The sequence below is a fragment of the Helicoverpa armigera genome, chromosome 12 (genome assembly GCF_030705265.1).
Source record: "Helicoverpa armigera isolate CAAS_96S chromosome 12, ASM3070526v1, whole genome shotgun sequence".
In the NCBI taxonomy this organism is placed as follows: Eukaryota; Metazoa; Arthropoda; class Insecta; order Lepidoptera; family Noctuidae; genus Helicoverpa; species Helicoverpa armigera.
The window spans coordinates 7,895,810-7,914,473 of record NC_087131.1 but is presented as its reverse complement, the minus strand read 5'-3'; the positions used below and the strand labels follow the sequence as shown (position 1 = coordinate 7,914,473).

Below are 18,664 nucleotides of genomic sequence, written 5' to 3'. Positions count from 1 at the left end.
TTTTCGAAAAAGTCTGGCACAAGTATGACTGTAAAAAGTGACAGTAACGGTGAAATACAATTGATATCAATAAGTAGTACGAAAAGGGAGCTGCCGTTGTTTCCAAAAGTAAAACATAATAATTCTTGCTCCTCCATCTTAAATGAAAACTCTAATACCTTTTAAAAATGCATATTTTGGAAAGATAAAAATCAAATAACATACAACCGGTTTTCAAACCTTTCGAGTTCCTCAATCTTCATGCATTACAAGATGTAGTTTTATTAGCAAGGTTATCGACTCACCAATGCACATTTTTTATATTCTACTTACATTACGATACATAACCGGTATTCAAATTGCAACAAAATAATCTTCCAAAAACTATCAAATAGCTTTGCAAAGACATACTATTACCTCTTTATTATTTAGTAAATAACTGAAATTATTGCATATCAACGTACTTTGTATTGGCACGAGTATCATAAATTATCTTTATGGCTAAACAGCTCTGGTGTAGAGTATGATTAATATTTGTTTATACAAGAAGTAGTATTAAGCTGACGACGGTTATAAAACGAATCCCAAAGGAAATACAGCATCTTTCGAATAAACTGAATGTAAAGCCGTGTAAGAAATGAGAACGGTTTTAATATTGATATTTTTATAATGATGATGCAATAGATTTTATGTGATATAACACACTACTGTTCTGCCCAGTCAATCTTTAAAACAAATTATTGCAAAAACCTTTCCTGCTGACTGTATTATTCAGATTTTTTATTCACGTTATATAAGGTCAAATCTTCTTTGATATAATTCTTAGTGCAAGATTAATATGTAATTATGCATTATGCATTTTTATATAAATAATAAAGAAGCTGAAGCTGTAGATAAAAAAGCCATGAGTAAAGTTACTCATCTCATTTTTATAACTGGGAAAATTTTTGTATGCTTAAAAATAAAATATTTTTTATTTCCAAATATTTACATTTACGTGCACTTTCAGTGGGTACACAAACTGATCAATTTTGGTCTGTTGATTAAATTCAAAGGAATTTTTGCCCTCTATTTTAATTTCAGCTGTGTACAGTTGGGTGTACAATGACGCACAAAGGTTAACAAAAAAAATGAAATTGCTAGTGGCAAAAAAAAATGAATAGCTACTACCAATTAACCCATGTTATGTAAACGAAGTCATAAAAGAACAGTATCATAATTATCTATGTGAATTCAAAAAATAAAGGTGTCTGAGATTGTGTTTTTTCTCCTATTATTATTATCTTAAGAGGACGAATTGGAATTTTTGGCGCCAAGGATCTCAATTTTTCTCAGTAAATACAAACCGGATCAAAATACAACTTGGTTACCTGAAAGTTCATGATATAAACCTTATTTTGTTAGACGTAGAAACATGATTAGGTAACTTTCATAACAGAGAAAAATATATCAAACATACCTCTTTTTAAAAAGAGATTCACATATTATGGGCAAACGGGACCGATTTAAGCCTCTTAACTTTTTTAGTAGTTGAGTATATACATACTCTTTAAAATTGTAAGGAATTTTTATCAAATTATCATTTCTAAATAATAAAATTACAAAATCATTTTGTCGTTTACGACTTTTACTTATAAGCTAGCGCGCGTATTGTTATCCTCGCCCCGCTCAGACGCTCCGACCCCTTTTGGCGCCTTTTATGCGCGTGCCGGTTGTGGAATTATTGTTGACCAATTCCTCGCCTTAAGGATCAGCCGTTTGTTTGCAATATTCGTCGATGGTTGCATCAGCTGCCGGAACCAATACTGAACAGTTTTTATACCGTAGTTCATGCAACGATATTATTATAAGCTAAGAATGTTTTTATTTAAATTCTATAAGGTAATTTACGCAATACAAATAATTTGTGCGTAATCAGAGTGCATATATTTAAACTTTTACATTGAGATTATAACCTATTAAACAATTCAAGGTTTAGTTATTAACTATCAATATTCAATTATGCATAGATTAAAACACCCAACTGCTTTTCATTTATAAATAAAACAAGTTAATGCGGCTTAAATTTATTGCATAAATTAAAGTATAACTACCTATATTTATTAATTTAACAAATTGATTTATTCGAATAGTTTATTTAAGTTCGAGGGCGGCTTGATATAGTCGAAGTCGATTCGGCGCGTGCGCGCTATGTGGCTAAAACTATGCGCCGATAACTTTGGTGTCCTCGTCTTATTTGGGCTGTCGAAATCTACTTTGAAGAGGCCGAATTTGGTACTGAAAATAAATAAAAGGAAATCTTATTAAAAGTGGACTTACACAAATTTTTATTTTCTTAGCCTTTATTGTCCCGCTGCTGGGCAAAAGTCTCCCTATCTCGTCTCCACACCTCTCGATCCTTAGAGTGCTCCCACCAGTCAGGGTTATAGGCGTCCAGATCGTCACAATATTATTGAAATTGAAAAAAAATAAATGTTGTAGCCGTAGAAAATACATCCTTGGCGAAACAGTTTATTGGCAGTGATTATACAACTTACGCACAATATTACGTTTATATTGACGTCAAGAACAGGACATAAAAACATTTTTATAAGGTTTTCCGTACCTTGAATGTTAAGTAAACAGCCTGGTTGGAAAGTATTAAAGAAGTTTTTAATCAAAGCCTGATGAATATATTTTCGGGAACAGGTCTTGTAAGGTAACTATGAAAGTTTAGGGCATTGCACTGGAACTATGCAAGGATAGTATTTACCAATATTAAACCTTGTAAACCAGTTTATTGAAATGTAACAGACAAATGCAACGCAATGCGTGGTCGTGAATAAAGAGCAGTGCTGCAAACGTTTACTTCCCAAGTAGAATAAGGCTTTGTCAGTAGCAAGAATCTTTGGTTTTTTGTTGGGAAAGCATCAAATGAAGTTCCCGCTGTGGCTGCAGCGTGAGGGAGTGTCAGACTCTTACGGATAAAAACCCACTATGTTCCTTCTAGAACCCTTTATGTACCAGGGCTGCGGTAACTCTTTCAAACAATCCCGCAGGCCCAGGTGTTCCTAATTTTTCAACAGATCACACAAGTTGAGGTACATTACGGCCTTATCCAAATAACTAGAGTGGACCTTCTAATACATAGCGTTGGCATAGGCCTCTACTATACACCACACGTAGGGTGCCCTATTGTACCTTAACAAAAGTACTCTCACGGCCAGTTTCTTCATCAAACATAAAAGTCAAAGTAATGTCTAAAGTAAAAATAACGGTCAAATTGGGTTTTTCAAGGCTAAAGTGACAGCAAAACTAATAGAAAAAGCGAATTTGACCGTTACTTTTACTTAAACAGTATGTCAAGGATATGAATAAAGTTCTATTTAGCTAAGTCTATTCTTTTAATGCATAACAATGTTGAACCCATTTTATTGGTATGCATTGAATAAGTAATGAAGTTGGGTTATTTATATTTTTGTATGAAGAATGAGTGTTTGTCCATTCTACGAAAACATATGTCCGGGAAGCTAGTGCATCAATTTTAGATTCCAGCAAAAATAGGTGCAGTTCTAAAATTCAGTGCGATTTTCAAACTTTTAGTATAACTAGCACAGCCTGGCAAGCTCGTTACAGACACTTCCATGGTCCACGCGAGTAGCGGGACATAGGTATATAGGTACAAAGCGGGAATGATTATTCAATAAATAGTAATATGAATACTTACGTATAACCATCGGGCCATTCAAAGTCGTCCATTAATGTCCAACTGAAGTAACCCTTAACATTGCATCCATCTTCATACATTGCTAACAGAACTTGGTATAAATACTCATTATAATAAGATACTCTTTCATAATCTTCTGTTTGGCCCCAGTCACACACTCCGTTTTCTGTAATTATGATTGGGATATCCTCCCTTACCATACGATAGTTGTCATTTAAATAGTTCAGGAGTTTTCTGAAGCCGGGTGGGTTTACCTGTCAGAAAATAGTAATTTTATTTCATGGGAATAAATACATTAATTAAAACATCATTAAGGTTATCGGCAACAATTAAATACTTTATTGTGACGTATTTCAAATAGTCATTATTTTATTATCTTTAGAGGCAATCATAGTTGCAGTTCAAGAACTAAGTGTTGTATCCAAAGCAATAATCGTGATAAGATTCATAAAATGATCGGGAAGTTATAAAGCAAAGTAAAACATAGTTGACGAAACAATAAAAATAACGAGTATTTGTCTCGATCACAACAACATCGATTTAATACGTTGGAATTACTCATATCTCGCGTTATTGAATAAAACTGTATTCTGTTACTATGTACTTCTGTGAATAATTTGTATCACAGTTGATAAAAATAAAAGGGTATTGTATATTTTTATAGAATGAGTAGCAATTCTGTTGAACCATTTTACATTTATTGAAACTTTAGAGATACAGAATAAACCAGCTAGCGAAATAATTATTTAGTAAATACAATATCGTTTGTTTATCCCTTTGAGCAAGGCAACAATAATTATTCTTGCTATAATAATCAAAAGTAGAACAGATATTTTGTGTTTCAAAATAAAAGTTAATAATTCTATTTTCTAGCCAGATTTAAATACAACTTACTGATAGCCAGTCAGCACCAGGCCTAGGCCAGGATTCATTCTGTTCCATTTTGACACCAGTGTCGTGATCCAAAGACGGCACCATCCATCCAGGTTCCATTGAAGAATGACTCATCAAAAATGTTGTGTAGTGGTTCAGAGCGTAGAAATCAGCACTTCCTTGAAGCATTTTGATCTGAAATCATATTAAAATTATTGATTATATAGATCCTCTAGTTAGTTTAAATTGCTAATGCAGAATTTGACAAGTTCGACCCATGATCCGATTTGATCAAACAGATTTGAAGTTTAGGTATCATCTTGTATTCTCCGACATACTGATACTAGACTGCCTTATCAAAATATTTATCAGACAGAAAGCATAATTATCTTTACTCTGTCTGACATTCAGTCATAATCTGTATGATTAATAAAATATACAAACCTCTTCATCTGAGAAATATGGCAGACGTGACCGCGAGTAACCTTGTTGTCGACTCATATTGTTAACCCTTTCACGAACGAAACTAGGATAGTCGCCAACATCCGAATAGATTGGATGGGCATAAATGTCCAGCTGAAAATAAAATTACCAACATTATTTTAGAAACTAAAATCAATTCTTCTTCATCAAAAATATATTTTTGATTTTAACAGGCGCAAGATGTTTAGAGATCCACTCGTGTACTTATGTTATGACATTCAATTCTTAAAAGAAGACGAATAGTTAATCTTTAGATAGTCAAGTAACTCATAGTCGGCTGATATAGTTCTTTCGCAAAGAAATGTAACAGTATAATTATAATATTGTATTGGTGAAATGAAAACACGAAACTAACATGCATTTGAAGATAATCCTTCGCAGCTTGTACATCATTAGGATTTTTCGGGTCTTTAGGATCAGCCCAAAACGCATCAAGAGTTATCGACACCTTTCCTGCAAAACAAAAGCAGTCAAATATCATGCCACCATTATTTTTCTGATAACACAAAGAGCTCAAGGTGCTTAGTGAAAGTTATGATAACAATTAATACTCTGACACTTAATTACGAAAACAATGTTATGCAATTAATAATTAACGCAATTTATTACACAGATGAGATAATGCAAGCAATAAAGGATAAAGACGTTGTAAATGTAGAACATTAGATAACAAAATCGGATTACTGCAACAATGATACAGAAAGTAATTGTCAAGTTAAATTGAAGATTGTACCTTTTTGATAAGGTTTGAATTCCCTTTCGTATAAGCGGTAGACTCGGGCGTGTGCAAGTAAGGTGTAGTGGGTACATAGGTACTCGCCAACTCCATGCGACATCAACGCTGGTACGAAGTAATCACGGCCGTAACCCTGGAGGCAAAGAGATAATATCGAGGAAATGATGCAAGACGTGCCCAAAGCCTTTTACCTTGTGATGGATTTTGAACTGCATCATTAATAACGTGATTACCAATCCATTAAGTGTTATGGGAACTGATAGTCACGAATTACCTACTTTAGTTTTACCTCTAATAAGTGGGAAGGTTTAATTAATCTGCCAAATCATAGTAATTACCGTAATCAAATTACTGACTTTTAAAAATATCTTTTGATTGCAAGTCGACCTTTGAATATCAAGCTTTAGCTAAATCTATATTGAATAAATTATTGTTCTTTATCATTATCAATAAAATATGAACTTACGTTATAACACTGTTGATGAGGCTCGTTTATCGTTGTCCACATTTGAATCAAGTCCCCGTACAGATTGAATACGACCCTCGCATAGTCCTCGAAATAGTCAATGATTTTGGGATTGGTCCAACCACCGAGGTCCATTAGAGGTGTGGGCATGTCCCAGTGGTACAACGTAACTACGGGAGTGATGTTGACTTTTAGTAGCTCTTCAAACAATGTACGGTAGTACGATGCGCCGTCCTGACTTATGTTGTTGTCCGTACCGTTTGGGAGCAACCTGTGAACGAAATTGATTTCTGAGTAACTGTGTAATAGTCCTTATTTGATTGACTGTACATATGATGCACAATCTAGATAATTACCACACATTTAGATACCACAATTAGATTGAATAAAAAAATTAAATTAATTCGAACTTCGAAACCTGTTCTTTGGTTGACCCTAGAAGCCTGACATTACCCTCTAGTTTATACTAACTGTAATGTTCGAATTATAAAGGTGATGAGTTATTAATATGTAATTTAACTCACATTAATCTTCAACGCATCGATTCTAAGATTTTAATTTTTAATTGAAAAATATCAAAGCCAGCAAGGCTGCATATGGGCAAACTAGTTAATTGCCAATTATATCGAAATAGGATCAAAGTGCAAAATTGCCAGCGTCATCCCGCGTCTAAAAATTAACTATTTAAATGCAAATTTCTTGAATAACCAAAACAACATTTTGAACCTTCAAAACAAATGACCTTGATTTTTAATAAGTGTCAGTTTTGATGAGAGATACGATGATTCCACATATAAAAAGAAAATATCATTTTATATTATTAAAAATAAATAAGAAGAAAGATTGACGTAGATTCCGATTATATAAGCAAAGATACCATTAATTAAAAAAGTCGTAAAACAGGTTCTTCCTCATTATAAATACCAAAATATAAATAATAAACAAACTAGTTTTGGATGCATATTTATGTGTTTGTGATCGACCCCAATTTTTAGAGTGTTCTACATTCTTACATTACATTAGGAAAATGAAAGTGATTCTGTCTGCTTGCTTGTAAGTTATGTGTTAAACCGATTCGAATGAAATTAGCGTAGACTGTATACTGATAATGACCTATGTATGTGATGTTCCTAATTATATGAGAAATGGCTAGTTATTCCAATATTAACACCTAAATAAATTGCATGCCGTGGCAGCCTTTAATTAAGGCTACACTACAAAATGTAATTATGTAAGTGTTATAACATGTTCTTTTCTGGTGTATGCTTTGTTGGTTGTCCTTAAATAAATAAATAAATTGGAATATAAAACGGATTTGTTCATCGATTATGGCAAAAAACGAACAAACTTTTCCTTCACGACAATTGGCGAACTTGATCCATTTAGCATTTTTAAATTGTTTATAATTAAACTAGGCCTTTTCCTCGCAGTTTCCCTCGCGTCCCGTGAGAACTACTTCCCGTACCGGAATAAAATATAGCATATGTTACTCGGGAAGAGTGCAGTGTTAAAATCCGTCCAGTAGTTTTTGAGTTTATCCATTATAAATAAAGAAAATATTGTTTTCCCCTTTATAATGTTAGTATAGATAGAGCATACCTGGGCCATGAAATCGACAGTCTGTAGTAATGAATATCGATGCTTTTGATCATTTCTATGTCATCCCTCCAGAGATGATAGGAGTCGGCGGCTACATCACCATTTGAGTGGTCTGCCGTGTAATTAGGATGCTTGTGGATGTATGTGTCCCATATGCCTTCACCTTTACCTATAAGAAAATATTAACATTAGATGATTTTTGGTAACTAATGTAATGCTATCTGTTTTCTAGCCTTATCCCAACTTTGTTCGGATTGGCTTTCAGTCTAGCGGGATACAGCATGTGGAATGATTGCCTATCTGACCTCCTTATAGTTAGCATATTTTTCTTTCTGTATTTTTTCTGTGACAGAACTTCACAAGACTTAATACAACACGCTTTGCATAAAGAATGAATATGTATTAAGTTAGTATTAGACCGTGTATAATGTTTTTATTATCATAATAATACCATTTATCATATTGCTATTCGTTAGATCGATAAACTATCAGAACAGGATATTTTACTGCAGTTGCACCGATCAACACTGAGTTAGTTAGCTTTAGTTAGAGCTTGTAATATTATATTAATGTAATTTTAATTTAAATAAAATAAAAGACATTTGAAAAAAAAACGATTCCAATTTTAAAAATACACGAAAAAAAAGTCCGGACATAGCAACACCATGAAGGTTGAAGTACCCTATGACGTAGTGAACGATTAAAACATTCAGGAATGAAAACGCACTTACCTCCTTCATTCCATCCCCCTTCAATTTGAAACGCGGCCGTCGACACCCCGAATATGAAATCCTCTGGGAAAGTGTAATTGCTCGCCCTAGAGTCCACTTCTGGCCTCCCTCTTGCTAATCGAAGCAAGCTAAACCAGAAAATACAATAACAGAATCAAAAGTTATTCAAACTTGGATACAAAACAGTACTTTTTGAACGTCAAAAAACAAACGACAGTCCCCAAAACGCCCACCCTTCACCACTTCCTATATGTTTTTGCTGTCATATGCGTCAGTTGAGGCGAAGGAGAACCTATTATTATATTGTTTATTTAATAGTTAAACGACTAATGTGTCTTGTTCAGAAAACAAATGACTATGTTATACGAGCAATAAACTTGGTAATAAATTGTTTTATTATCATTATGCATCACATTTAATAACTATTACCTAGAAACTGGTTATAGCACAAAACCCACGCAGATAACTAATTGTTTGAACTCATGATACAAATATGCGTTTAATAAAATCATTGAAAAAAGTTAACGATTAACTTGAAACCGGATTATATGTGGGTACTTGTTATACAAACGGTTTGAATATTTTGAATACAGTCACGAAAAATAATACGTTAGATTTAAAAAAATAAATATTTCGAGCATCACTGAATGACATAACACTGCACGCAAACAAAAATAAGCAATTAAACAATTAGTCAAACATACATAAATACACATTTTAACACGAAACAATTACATTCCGAACACAAAACACCGCACAAATAAATAAACAAATACATAAAAAAAACACTCATAATAATCACTTTTATCTCTCACCTAAGAGTTACCAAAAGTGCTCTGTTCAGGGCGACTCCACGCGAGCTCCGCATTGTGCTAACTAAAACACTCCTCCGGTGCCTTTACCTACTCAATGCGACAATCTTAATTATAGCCTTTAAGCAAGGTAACTTTATAAGCCTTCCTGGCAAAGGAACTAGTCGTCACACTGGCATTCAGAAAGCAATATCAAAACATAATATGACCGCGAACTCTAAGTGAACTGACCGATTGCAGGACTGCCCTTCCTGCAAAAATTTACCTGATCGGAACTGTTTTCATATCCGATATTTTGTACGTCATATGTACGTCAAATTGGTAAATGTAATAACAATAATTTACGTGTTTCTGGTTAACTCAAGGTTATGTGAATAGGTACTTTACTTAAAATACGGCGCGTGTTAATTGAAATAGGCACATTTAATTATACCGGTTTTGGTCATTTTGTTAATTGTCTTGGGTCCAAAATAAAGTAATATGAAGTTAATTACGCTGTAAAGTGTTTTTCAGAATAGATTAACAACAGTCAATAATATATAAGATAAAACCGGTGTGATTACTACATTATTTCAGAAAACCATTTGGGATTCATTTTTAAATCCAAACAGCCTTACTTATAAACGTTGCTTAATCATGTTTTAACAAACAAATTGTAACAGTGATTAAATGTTTGTTAAGACATGATTAAGCAACGTTTATTTAAGGATTTAAGTATCATCAACGTAACATTGAAGTCATTTCATTTAGCCAATAGTAGTGAGTTATCAATGTGTAAATAATAACACGAAAAAAGTTTATAAGCAAGATTTTTTAAACGAAGCTAACAAGCGAAACCTCGAATACTGTGCAAAATTAATAAATTCTCTAAATAGCATAAAATAATGCACACTTAAATATTACATATTTAATGTTACATGCAACTCGATAAACCGAGGTTTTATTCATAAGAAATTTTCGTAAAAAACTTTGCTAATTATATAGCATTGACATTTTATTCTACACTAAATACATATTCTATGAGATGCGCGAATTTATTGATAGCTTTGAACAAAATCATTATAAATAGCCAAGGTTGAGAGGTGAAGGTGAGAGTAAGACGTTTCTGGTCTTACCAGCTAAGGATATATTTTCTCTCTAGTTTCAAAATTTTTTTAACAGCAGTCACATAATTTTATTTAAATTAAGTTGTTTTTTTTTAATTTAACGCGTAAAGATGTCATTCATGTTATTATTTATAGCTGTGTTAAACTATGTTCGAGTTTGGTAATTTATTTACAAACGGTTTTCCGAATAACAGCTGCTGAGAATTTTTTTGAAAAAAATATCTCTTAAGCAACAGGTTACGCAAAATTTATAAATCTCAACTTTTTAACAGTTAGAGCTACATCATAGCTTACTAATATTATGAAAGTCTTGTTTGAGCTTAAACAAAGTTATTTAATTGAATCGCCCATATCTACCTAATTATATATCTAAGGTAGAGAAGCAGCCGTCATATAAACATAAGTAGGTAAGATCAATCGTTTTCTTTTACTCTAATAAGTGTCCGTAAATAGGTAGCAAGCACGAAGAATCAATCCGATTCGTAGGCGTTCACCAGTAATAGTTTATTTAGGACTGAGAGCCCAAAACAGATATTTTTGTACAACATTAATTAAATGATATCATAACAACATCGACTAGGAAAATCCCAATGAAAACATTTTCCAAAATAGATTAAAACCTAAAAGTTTATATTTCAAATCGTCCTTTGACTTATTTTATCGGAATTTATCATGAAAAAAATAAATAAAAATAAAAGCCTTATAAAAATATCAACCAAAGGAAAAACTGTTTGTCAAAAAGTTCAAAATTAATAAAATAAAATTTCACTCGATATCTGTTTAATATCACTACGTAAAAATAATAAAATTAACTGTTACATTTTTTATACACCCCAATTAGCTTAGCTTTCAAAACAAAAAAAAGCAACTAATGACGTCACAGATAACTTACACAGCTGTTAAACTTACACCACCCCTTTTTATCGTAGTTTAAAAAGGATTTTCCCAAATGAACCTTACCGTAGATTTATCGCCAATACTTACGCATACTAGACTAGCAAACTATTTCTAGGAAGACGATCAATCTGTGTCCCTTGGTGTCTAAGTTCATAGATCTTAGAGCAGTCCGTTGTAAGCTGGCCTATATAAATTACGTAGATATATAGCAACGTGATCGACTGTCTTGAAGTGGTTTATGGGGCATTGTGGAAGGATTATAATATATACATAGTACTATGTATATAGTGTTATTGTATTGTATAGTAAAAGACGATGCAAATGTAAAAACTAAGTTAGGTTAGGTTAGGTTTTTTTCAACATTGCTTCCCAACTTGGGGCACCTGAGAGCATCCTGTAGGCGGTTGTACAAATATAGGAATCATGCGGTTCATGGTCTTTTAAGGGGCTCCTATGTGGCGTAGTTGAAACCAAGCCTATTGATAGCTTTCGGTTCCATTGAAGACGGACTTATTAGATACGTTCTGCAGTGGTTCTCACCTAAGATGTTAGAGCTTCCACGAAGGGGGCTTTATATATAAAAATATGAACTTAGGTATATTAAAATAACCCATAGTATATCATAGTATACCGTGTTTCAGCCTCATCTAGTTGCTTCAGACCACCTCTTGACAGTGAGGAGCTACTACGCTTCTTATCGCTTTGTGCGTCTTAACCGACTTACAAAGGAGATAGAAAGATTCACTTCTTCGTCAATGAAATATGGCAGTCGTGATTCTGCAAGCCCTTGTATTATACTCATATTGTTAACCTGTTCACGCACAAAAGGAGGAAAGTCCCTTTTTCCGATAATATTGAATGTGCATAAGTTCCTATCTGCAATCAGAATAAAAAAGGGGTTCAAATAATTTTGTATTGAAAATGATATGACTCTTTATAAGGTAAACCGTAGCGAAATGTTTACCAAACCTTCAAAAGTACTTTATGTTTTGAAATAACATAATAATAATAGAGGTTCTTGTTAGAACGTAAAATAGTGATCTAGTTAAAATTGATATCTTTTTCTTAAGCAAATAGCTATGTACCTACCTACATATAAATGTGTATTAAATATAACATGTGTAACTTTATAATTATTGAGAGTTGGAGAATAAAACAAAATTCAAAGGAATTCTTCTGAGGGTAGTTGAAAAGAGCGCAACTTTTATTATTGCTCCTAAGTTTTATTTTGTTTAAAAATACAAATATTGATTTTTTTTCACTGTGATATGCACTGATTCGTGGTATTATCCATAGATGCACTCACTGATATAAAACTCTCAGGTATAACAATATAATTAACACAAACTTCTAACATCACAATGGACCTGTACACAAAACTTGCTAGCAGTATGGAAGAACTGTCCAACACATTCACGTCACGGATGGCAGCATATGAAGAGGAGCTGAAGAGTGTGAGCAGCAATGAAGCCTCACATAAATCCATTGCCAGCCTGTCCCGGGATTACACGGACTTCAAGTGCTTGGTATGGAAGACAATGAGTGCCCTCAAACTGCAGATGGAGTTGTTGACGTTGGGTCTGGACAGGCATGAGATGGCTTCACGCAAGCAAGTTCTCCTTCTGCATGGTCTTCCGGAAAAGAAGGATGAAGACTATGTTTCTCAGGCTGTCTTCGTTCTTAAGGAGAAGTTGAAGATGACCAATATTTCTGCGGTGGATATAGCCTCATGTCATCGTTTGGGCACTGAGACGGGTAAGCCACGTCCATTACTAATTAGATTACAGAGCCTCAGTCTACGCAGTGAAGTGTGGCGAAGCAAGACCATGCTGAAGGGCTCTGGACTGGTTTTCTCGGAGTTCCTGACCAAACCCCGACATGATGCGTTCCTTGCCGCCCGCAAGCATTTTGGGGTGAAGCAGTGCTGGACATCCGAAGGCAAGATAGTGGTACTGCTCCCGGACAAGTCTAGGCGGAAAATTGAATCCCCAGCTGAACTGCAGCATTTAACGAGGCAGTTTCCGACGTTGGCTACTTCCGCTACCGAGCCGACACTGGGCGCACGGGGAAGTCCGTTGTCCAACAAGTCTCCATCGGGGAAGAGGGCGAAAAGGCATGCGAAATAAAATTCATGTTCTGAAATGACGGTCACTGTAGATTTTTGTTTAGTTTTTAATGACGTATGTGATTGACATAACATCTTCCTTATTCCATAGATTAACGCTATTCTTGAATTCGTTCGGAAACTATGTTTGGCTACGAACCTTTTCATCAATTATATGTTATAATTAACCATTGACATATATTCTAGCGATAGACAAGAACATCCATACAAATAATTTACCCGCTTATGTCGTCTGTTGACATCTCGTTGACGTATTGTGACATGTAGTCATCCTCATTGATGTTAATTGCTGAAGTGTCGCTCGTATTTTGCCTACATTTTTCATTACTCAAAAAGTTTATATCTAAGTGAATTCAAAATCATGTAATATATCAAAAAGTTTATTTATATCTAATTGAATGCAAAATCATGTAATATATTAAAACCAGGAACTTATTTTTAGAGTTTTTAATATTAATTACGATGTTTTTTTTCTTAAGAGGGCTATCACAAATTTTCGCGAATTTAATTACTTTTTCTTGAAAGTAAGAACATACCATGACAAAGTGAAGTCTGTTTTCATTGATATTTTACCTACTGCCAGTTTTATGGCACATCTGTTTCTGCACGATTTTCTTAATCCATAATTTAAGATGGCGGGCGGGAACAAATTAATGCATATTTGTAAAATTGAATTATAAATGAAAAGTATGATATACAAGCGTTGTAATAGCATGAACAGCGTGTAATTTTACTAACTTGACTCTCGAATAGTTTATATGTGTAAGTTTATACCTTGATATGTATTTTCTATTTTATAATTGTCGTTTCATAGACATCCATCTGACGCAGGCGTCAAAATCGCTCTGATTTGCCATTTTGGGCACTGCATAGTCTGCACTGCAGTTCAGTGTGGTAAGCTTTTTGTTCGGAACGTTCTATCTAGTACGTAGTACATATATATCGATGTAATTAACTAACTGGCGAGTGCATCGAGGATGTTCGGATAGCAGGTATAGATAGTTCAACTCAGATTTGCGCGCGGCCCTATGTGTGCGTCGGCTTGTAAATATACAACTTTCATTCGTGTGACAGTGACGTCGTCCGAGCATGACGTGTTCTTATCACTTTTTCTTATGGGTACAGTCGTTTACGAAAATACTAGTTATTCGCGGAGAAATTATTAAGGAGTAAGATAAAGCGTTTCAAAAAATAAAACGACATTCAAAGCTTTTTATTATTAAATATAGTTTTCCATTATTTTTTCATACGTCTTTTCAAATTGAGATTGACAGTATCTAAGAATTGAATACTCCTTAAGTACATATTTTCTAGCTCGGGGTACGTGGACAATAAATAAAAGTGTGGACTAAGAATGTAAAAAGAGGTATAATCTAGTATAATAATGTAAACAAAATGTGTGGGGAATTTTAAAAAGTTATATTGCTTCGCATAATGTCGACCAAAATAACAAAATAATGAAACTCATAAATGAACGTTTAAGTCAAATTGATGAAGGGATGTGGCGTAATACTTGTCGACATGTAGAAAAGAAAAAAGAAGAATACTATAGACATTTTGACATTGGAGTCAGAATTTATAATTCTCCTTGGAGAGTAGCGAATCCGAAAATTCATCATTTGATTTATCAAATAGCGATTCATAGTCATTATAAATAAATAAACATTAAATTACGTAATAACTGTTTTTCTTTAAACCCCCGTACACAACCCCTAAATAACTGTATTGTACCCGACTGTACCTCTTGCCACGCACACAAAGTTACTGTATATGTACAAGGGTTACCCACACATAAGGCCGCGCGCACAACTGAGTTGAACTTACTATAACTGTTATTAGTATTTTTAACTTTATGTTTATTATTTATATATATATATATATATTTTTTTTTTTGTTTGTTAACTTAATTTTGTATACTTATCATGTTCGACAATTTTGATGATAGTTTTGTTACTTGTTCGTCTTCTTGTACGTCTGACGAGAGCTTTGCCAGTGCGTTCAATGATGATTCAGTCCATCTACGTGATCAACTTGTTACTACTTTCTCTCCTTATAGTAAATTTTTTAATGTGGTCCACATAAATGCTCAAAGTATTCCCGCTCATCATGCTGATCTCCTGTCTTCTTTTGACTCGAACCTTGTTCATGCTATTCTTGTTTCTGAGACTTTCCTCAAACCAGCACTTCCCTCCACTCAATATTCCTTGCCCGGCTACAAACTTGTGCGTAATGACAGAACTGGCAAGGGAGGCGGAGGGGTCGCCATTTATCTACGTGGTGATATCTCCTATCACATTGTTGACAAGTCTCCGGGAGATTACTCGAGATTCGCTGAACACCTTTTTATTGAAGTTTCTTTTAATGGTGTCAAAGTACTTTTAGGTGTTTACTATAACCCGTCATGTACTTTCGACTACTTTTCTTCTTTTGAGTCGAAACTTGTATCTTTCACTCCTTGTTATGACCACACTATAATCCTCGGAGACTTCAACACCTGTTTAATTAAGGATGATGTGCGCAGCCGTAAACTTCGATCTCTTGTCTCTTCTGTCAATATGAATATTCTTCAGCTTAATGCTACTCATCACGCCCCTCACTGTAATCCTTCTCTGTTAGATCTTGTAATAGTATCAGACCCCAGCAAAGTAGCCACTCATGGTCAACTTCCTGCCTCTTTCTCATATCATGACCTCCTGTTTCTATCTTATAAGATTCGTCCTCCTAAGCGTAAATCCAAATTTCTTTTCCTTCGCAGTTTCAAGAACATTGATATGGATCGTTTGTTGGAGGATGCGGGCAAAATTGACTGGTCTCCTGTTTATGACTGCACTGATGTGGATTCCATGGTATCTGTATTTAACAAGTTGGTGTTGGAACTTTACGACAAACATGCACCTGTGAGAAAAGTCAGAGTAAAGCACCTTCCAGCCCCGTGGCTATCTGATAGTATAAAGCAGGAGATGTCAAGGCGGGATAAGGCTAAGCGCCGATTCAGAAGGGACCCAACTGAGGAGAACTGGTCTATTTACAAGCAGTTACGAAATCGTTGCAGTCGTCTGTGCAGAGATGCAAAGAGACGCCATATTCACAACTCCATTAAAAACTTCAACACAGCACAAGTATGGCAATTCCTTAAGTCTTTCGGTATCGGGAAGGTCGCTAATGATAGCGCTCCCGAAATAAATCCAAACACAATTAATGACCATTTTTCGAAGTCACCAGTAACGCTGGATGACAACGTTAAATCGTCTACTATTAAGTACCTCTCAAACCTTTCTTTGCCTAAATGTACTTCGTTTTCTTTCCACCCGGCTACAGAGGGAGATATCAAACGTGCTATTCTATCCATCTCCACAAAAGCTGTAGGGGATGATGGTCTTCACCTACAAATGCTCCTTCCTATCCTTAATATCATTATTCCTGTCATTCTCCATCTCGTCAATTATTCCCTCTTCACTAGCTCCTTTCCATCTGCTTGGAAGAAAGCTCATGTGCTACCTTTGCCCAAAGTCTCCAACCCATCCTCAGTTTCTCAGTACCGTCCTATATCCATACTTCCCATCTTATCTAAAGTCCTTGAGAGTGTTGTCAACAATCAACTTTCTCGTTATCTCTCCTCTAACAGCCTGCTAAGTCCATACCAATCTGGTTTTCGCCCTGGCCATAGTACAGTTTCTGCTCTCATCAAAATTACTGATGACATCAGGCTGGCTATGGAGAAGGGGCTTTTAACTGTATTGGTTTTGCTGGATTTTAGCAGTGCATTTAACTCAGTTGATTTTGACATCCTCTTGGGTATCCTATCCTCACTAAATGTATCTCCTTCTGCAGTCGAGTGGTTCAGCTCTTATCTTCGGGGTCGCTCACAGTCGGTCCGCGTTGATGAGGTTTCCTCTGAGTGGCGGGAACTCGCTGCGGGTGTTCCTCAAGGTGGCGTTCTCTCTCCATTACTTTTCTCCGTTTTTATAAACGCCATCACTAAGTCACTAGTTTCACATTACCATCTCTATGCAGATGACTTGCAGCTTTATCAGCACTTTAAACTTGAAGAGCTTCCGAGAGCGATTGATGCCATCAATGATGATCTTGGACACATAAGTCGATGGGCTAAGGATTTCGGGCTTCTGGTCAATCCTGCCAAGTCACAAGCTCTCATTATTGGTGGCAGATATTTCCTCAATAAGCTGTCTTCTCCACCACCGGTCTCATATGATAGCGTTGCCATCCCATACTCTTCTACGGTTAAGAACTTGGGGGTAATTATGGACTGTCATTTATCCTGGGGTTCACACGTTGCAGAAGTAAGCAGAAGAGTTTTTTGCTCGTTTCAGTCACTCAAACGTCTCCAGAAGTTCCTGCCTTTTTCAACAAAAATTACTCTCGCTCAGTCGCTTCTTCTCCCTCTTTTAGATTATGCTGATGTCTGTTTCCTTGATGCGACTGAGGAACTTCTTAACAAACTCGAGCGTCTGCAGAATCTGTGCATCCGCTTCATTTTTGGCCTCCGGAAATACGACCATGTGTCTGAATTCCGGAGCCAGCTGAAGTGGCTGCCAATTCGGCAGCGTCGAGATGCTCATATTCTGTCTTTTCTCTTCTCTCTTCTTCACAATCCCAACGCTCCAAATTATCTTAGGGAACGCTTTGAGTTCCTTGTTCCTAGAGGCAAACCCTGTCGCTCCTCTTCATCTCTTTTACTCCGTATCCCTCCTCATACTTCGAGCCGTTATGATGGATCCTTCACTGTTCGCGCTGTGAGGCTTTGGAACGCTCTGCCTCACAGTATACGTGACAGCACATCGTTAGATGTCTTCAAGAGACGAATTAAAGAACATTTCCTGTCAACATGACCTTATTTGTATGTATGTATTTATTTATTTATTATATTTTATGTTTTATTTATAGGTATATATTTTATATTTTATGTTATGTAATTTCATCTCTGTTTTGTTTAATGTTGTGCACTTTAAATTTTCTCTTCCCTATCGCATCTCTCTATCGCTCTAAGGTTTGCTGTTAGAGAACCCAGTTCTGGGTTAAGCTCGCCTTTGTACATGTCTTCTCTGTGTTGTGTGTGTCTTTTAAATGTTTTTGTGTACAATAAAGAATAATAAAATTAACTAAATTGGATGATCATGGTTATAATTTATT

General features: G+C 35.1%; 1 protein-coding gene across 1 annotated transcript; it reads right to left on the bottom strand.

The window, feature by feature from the left end:
* Positions 1-2,033: 2,033 nt before the first annotated feature.
* Positions 2,034-9,548, bottom strand: LOC110384026 (myrosinase 1). Its single transcript, XM_021345046.3, has 10 exons — positions 9,389-9,548; positions 8,574-8,701; positions 7,843-8,011; positions 6,244-6,514; positions 5,775-5,910; positions 5,397-5,494; positions 5,003-5,134; positions 4,580-4,753; positions 3,686-3,939; positions 2,034-2,256 (listed from the first exon to the last, which is right to left on the bottom strand). The coding sequence occupies exons 1-10, from the start codon at positions 9,439-9,441 to the stop codon at positions 2,100-2,102; spliced, it is 1,572 nt and encodes a 523-aa protein (XP_021200721.3). The 5' UTR covers positions 9,442-9,548; the 3' UTR covers positions 2,034-2,099.
* Positions 9,549-18,664: the final 9,116 nt, after the last annotated feature.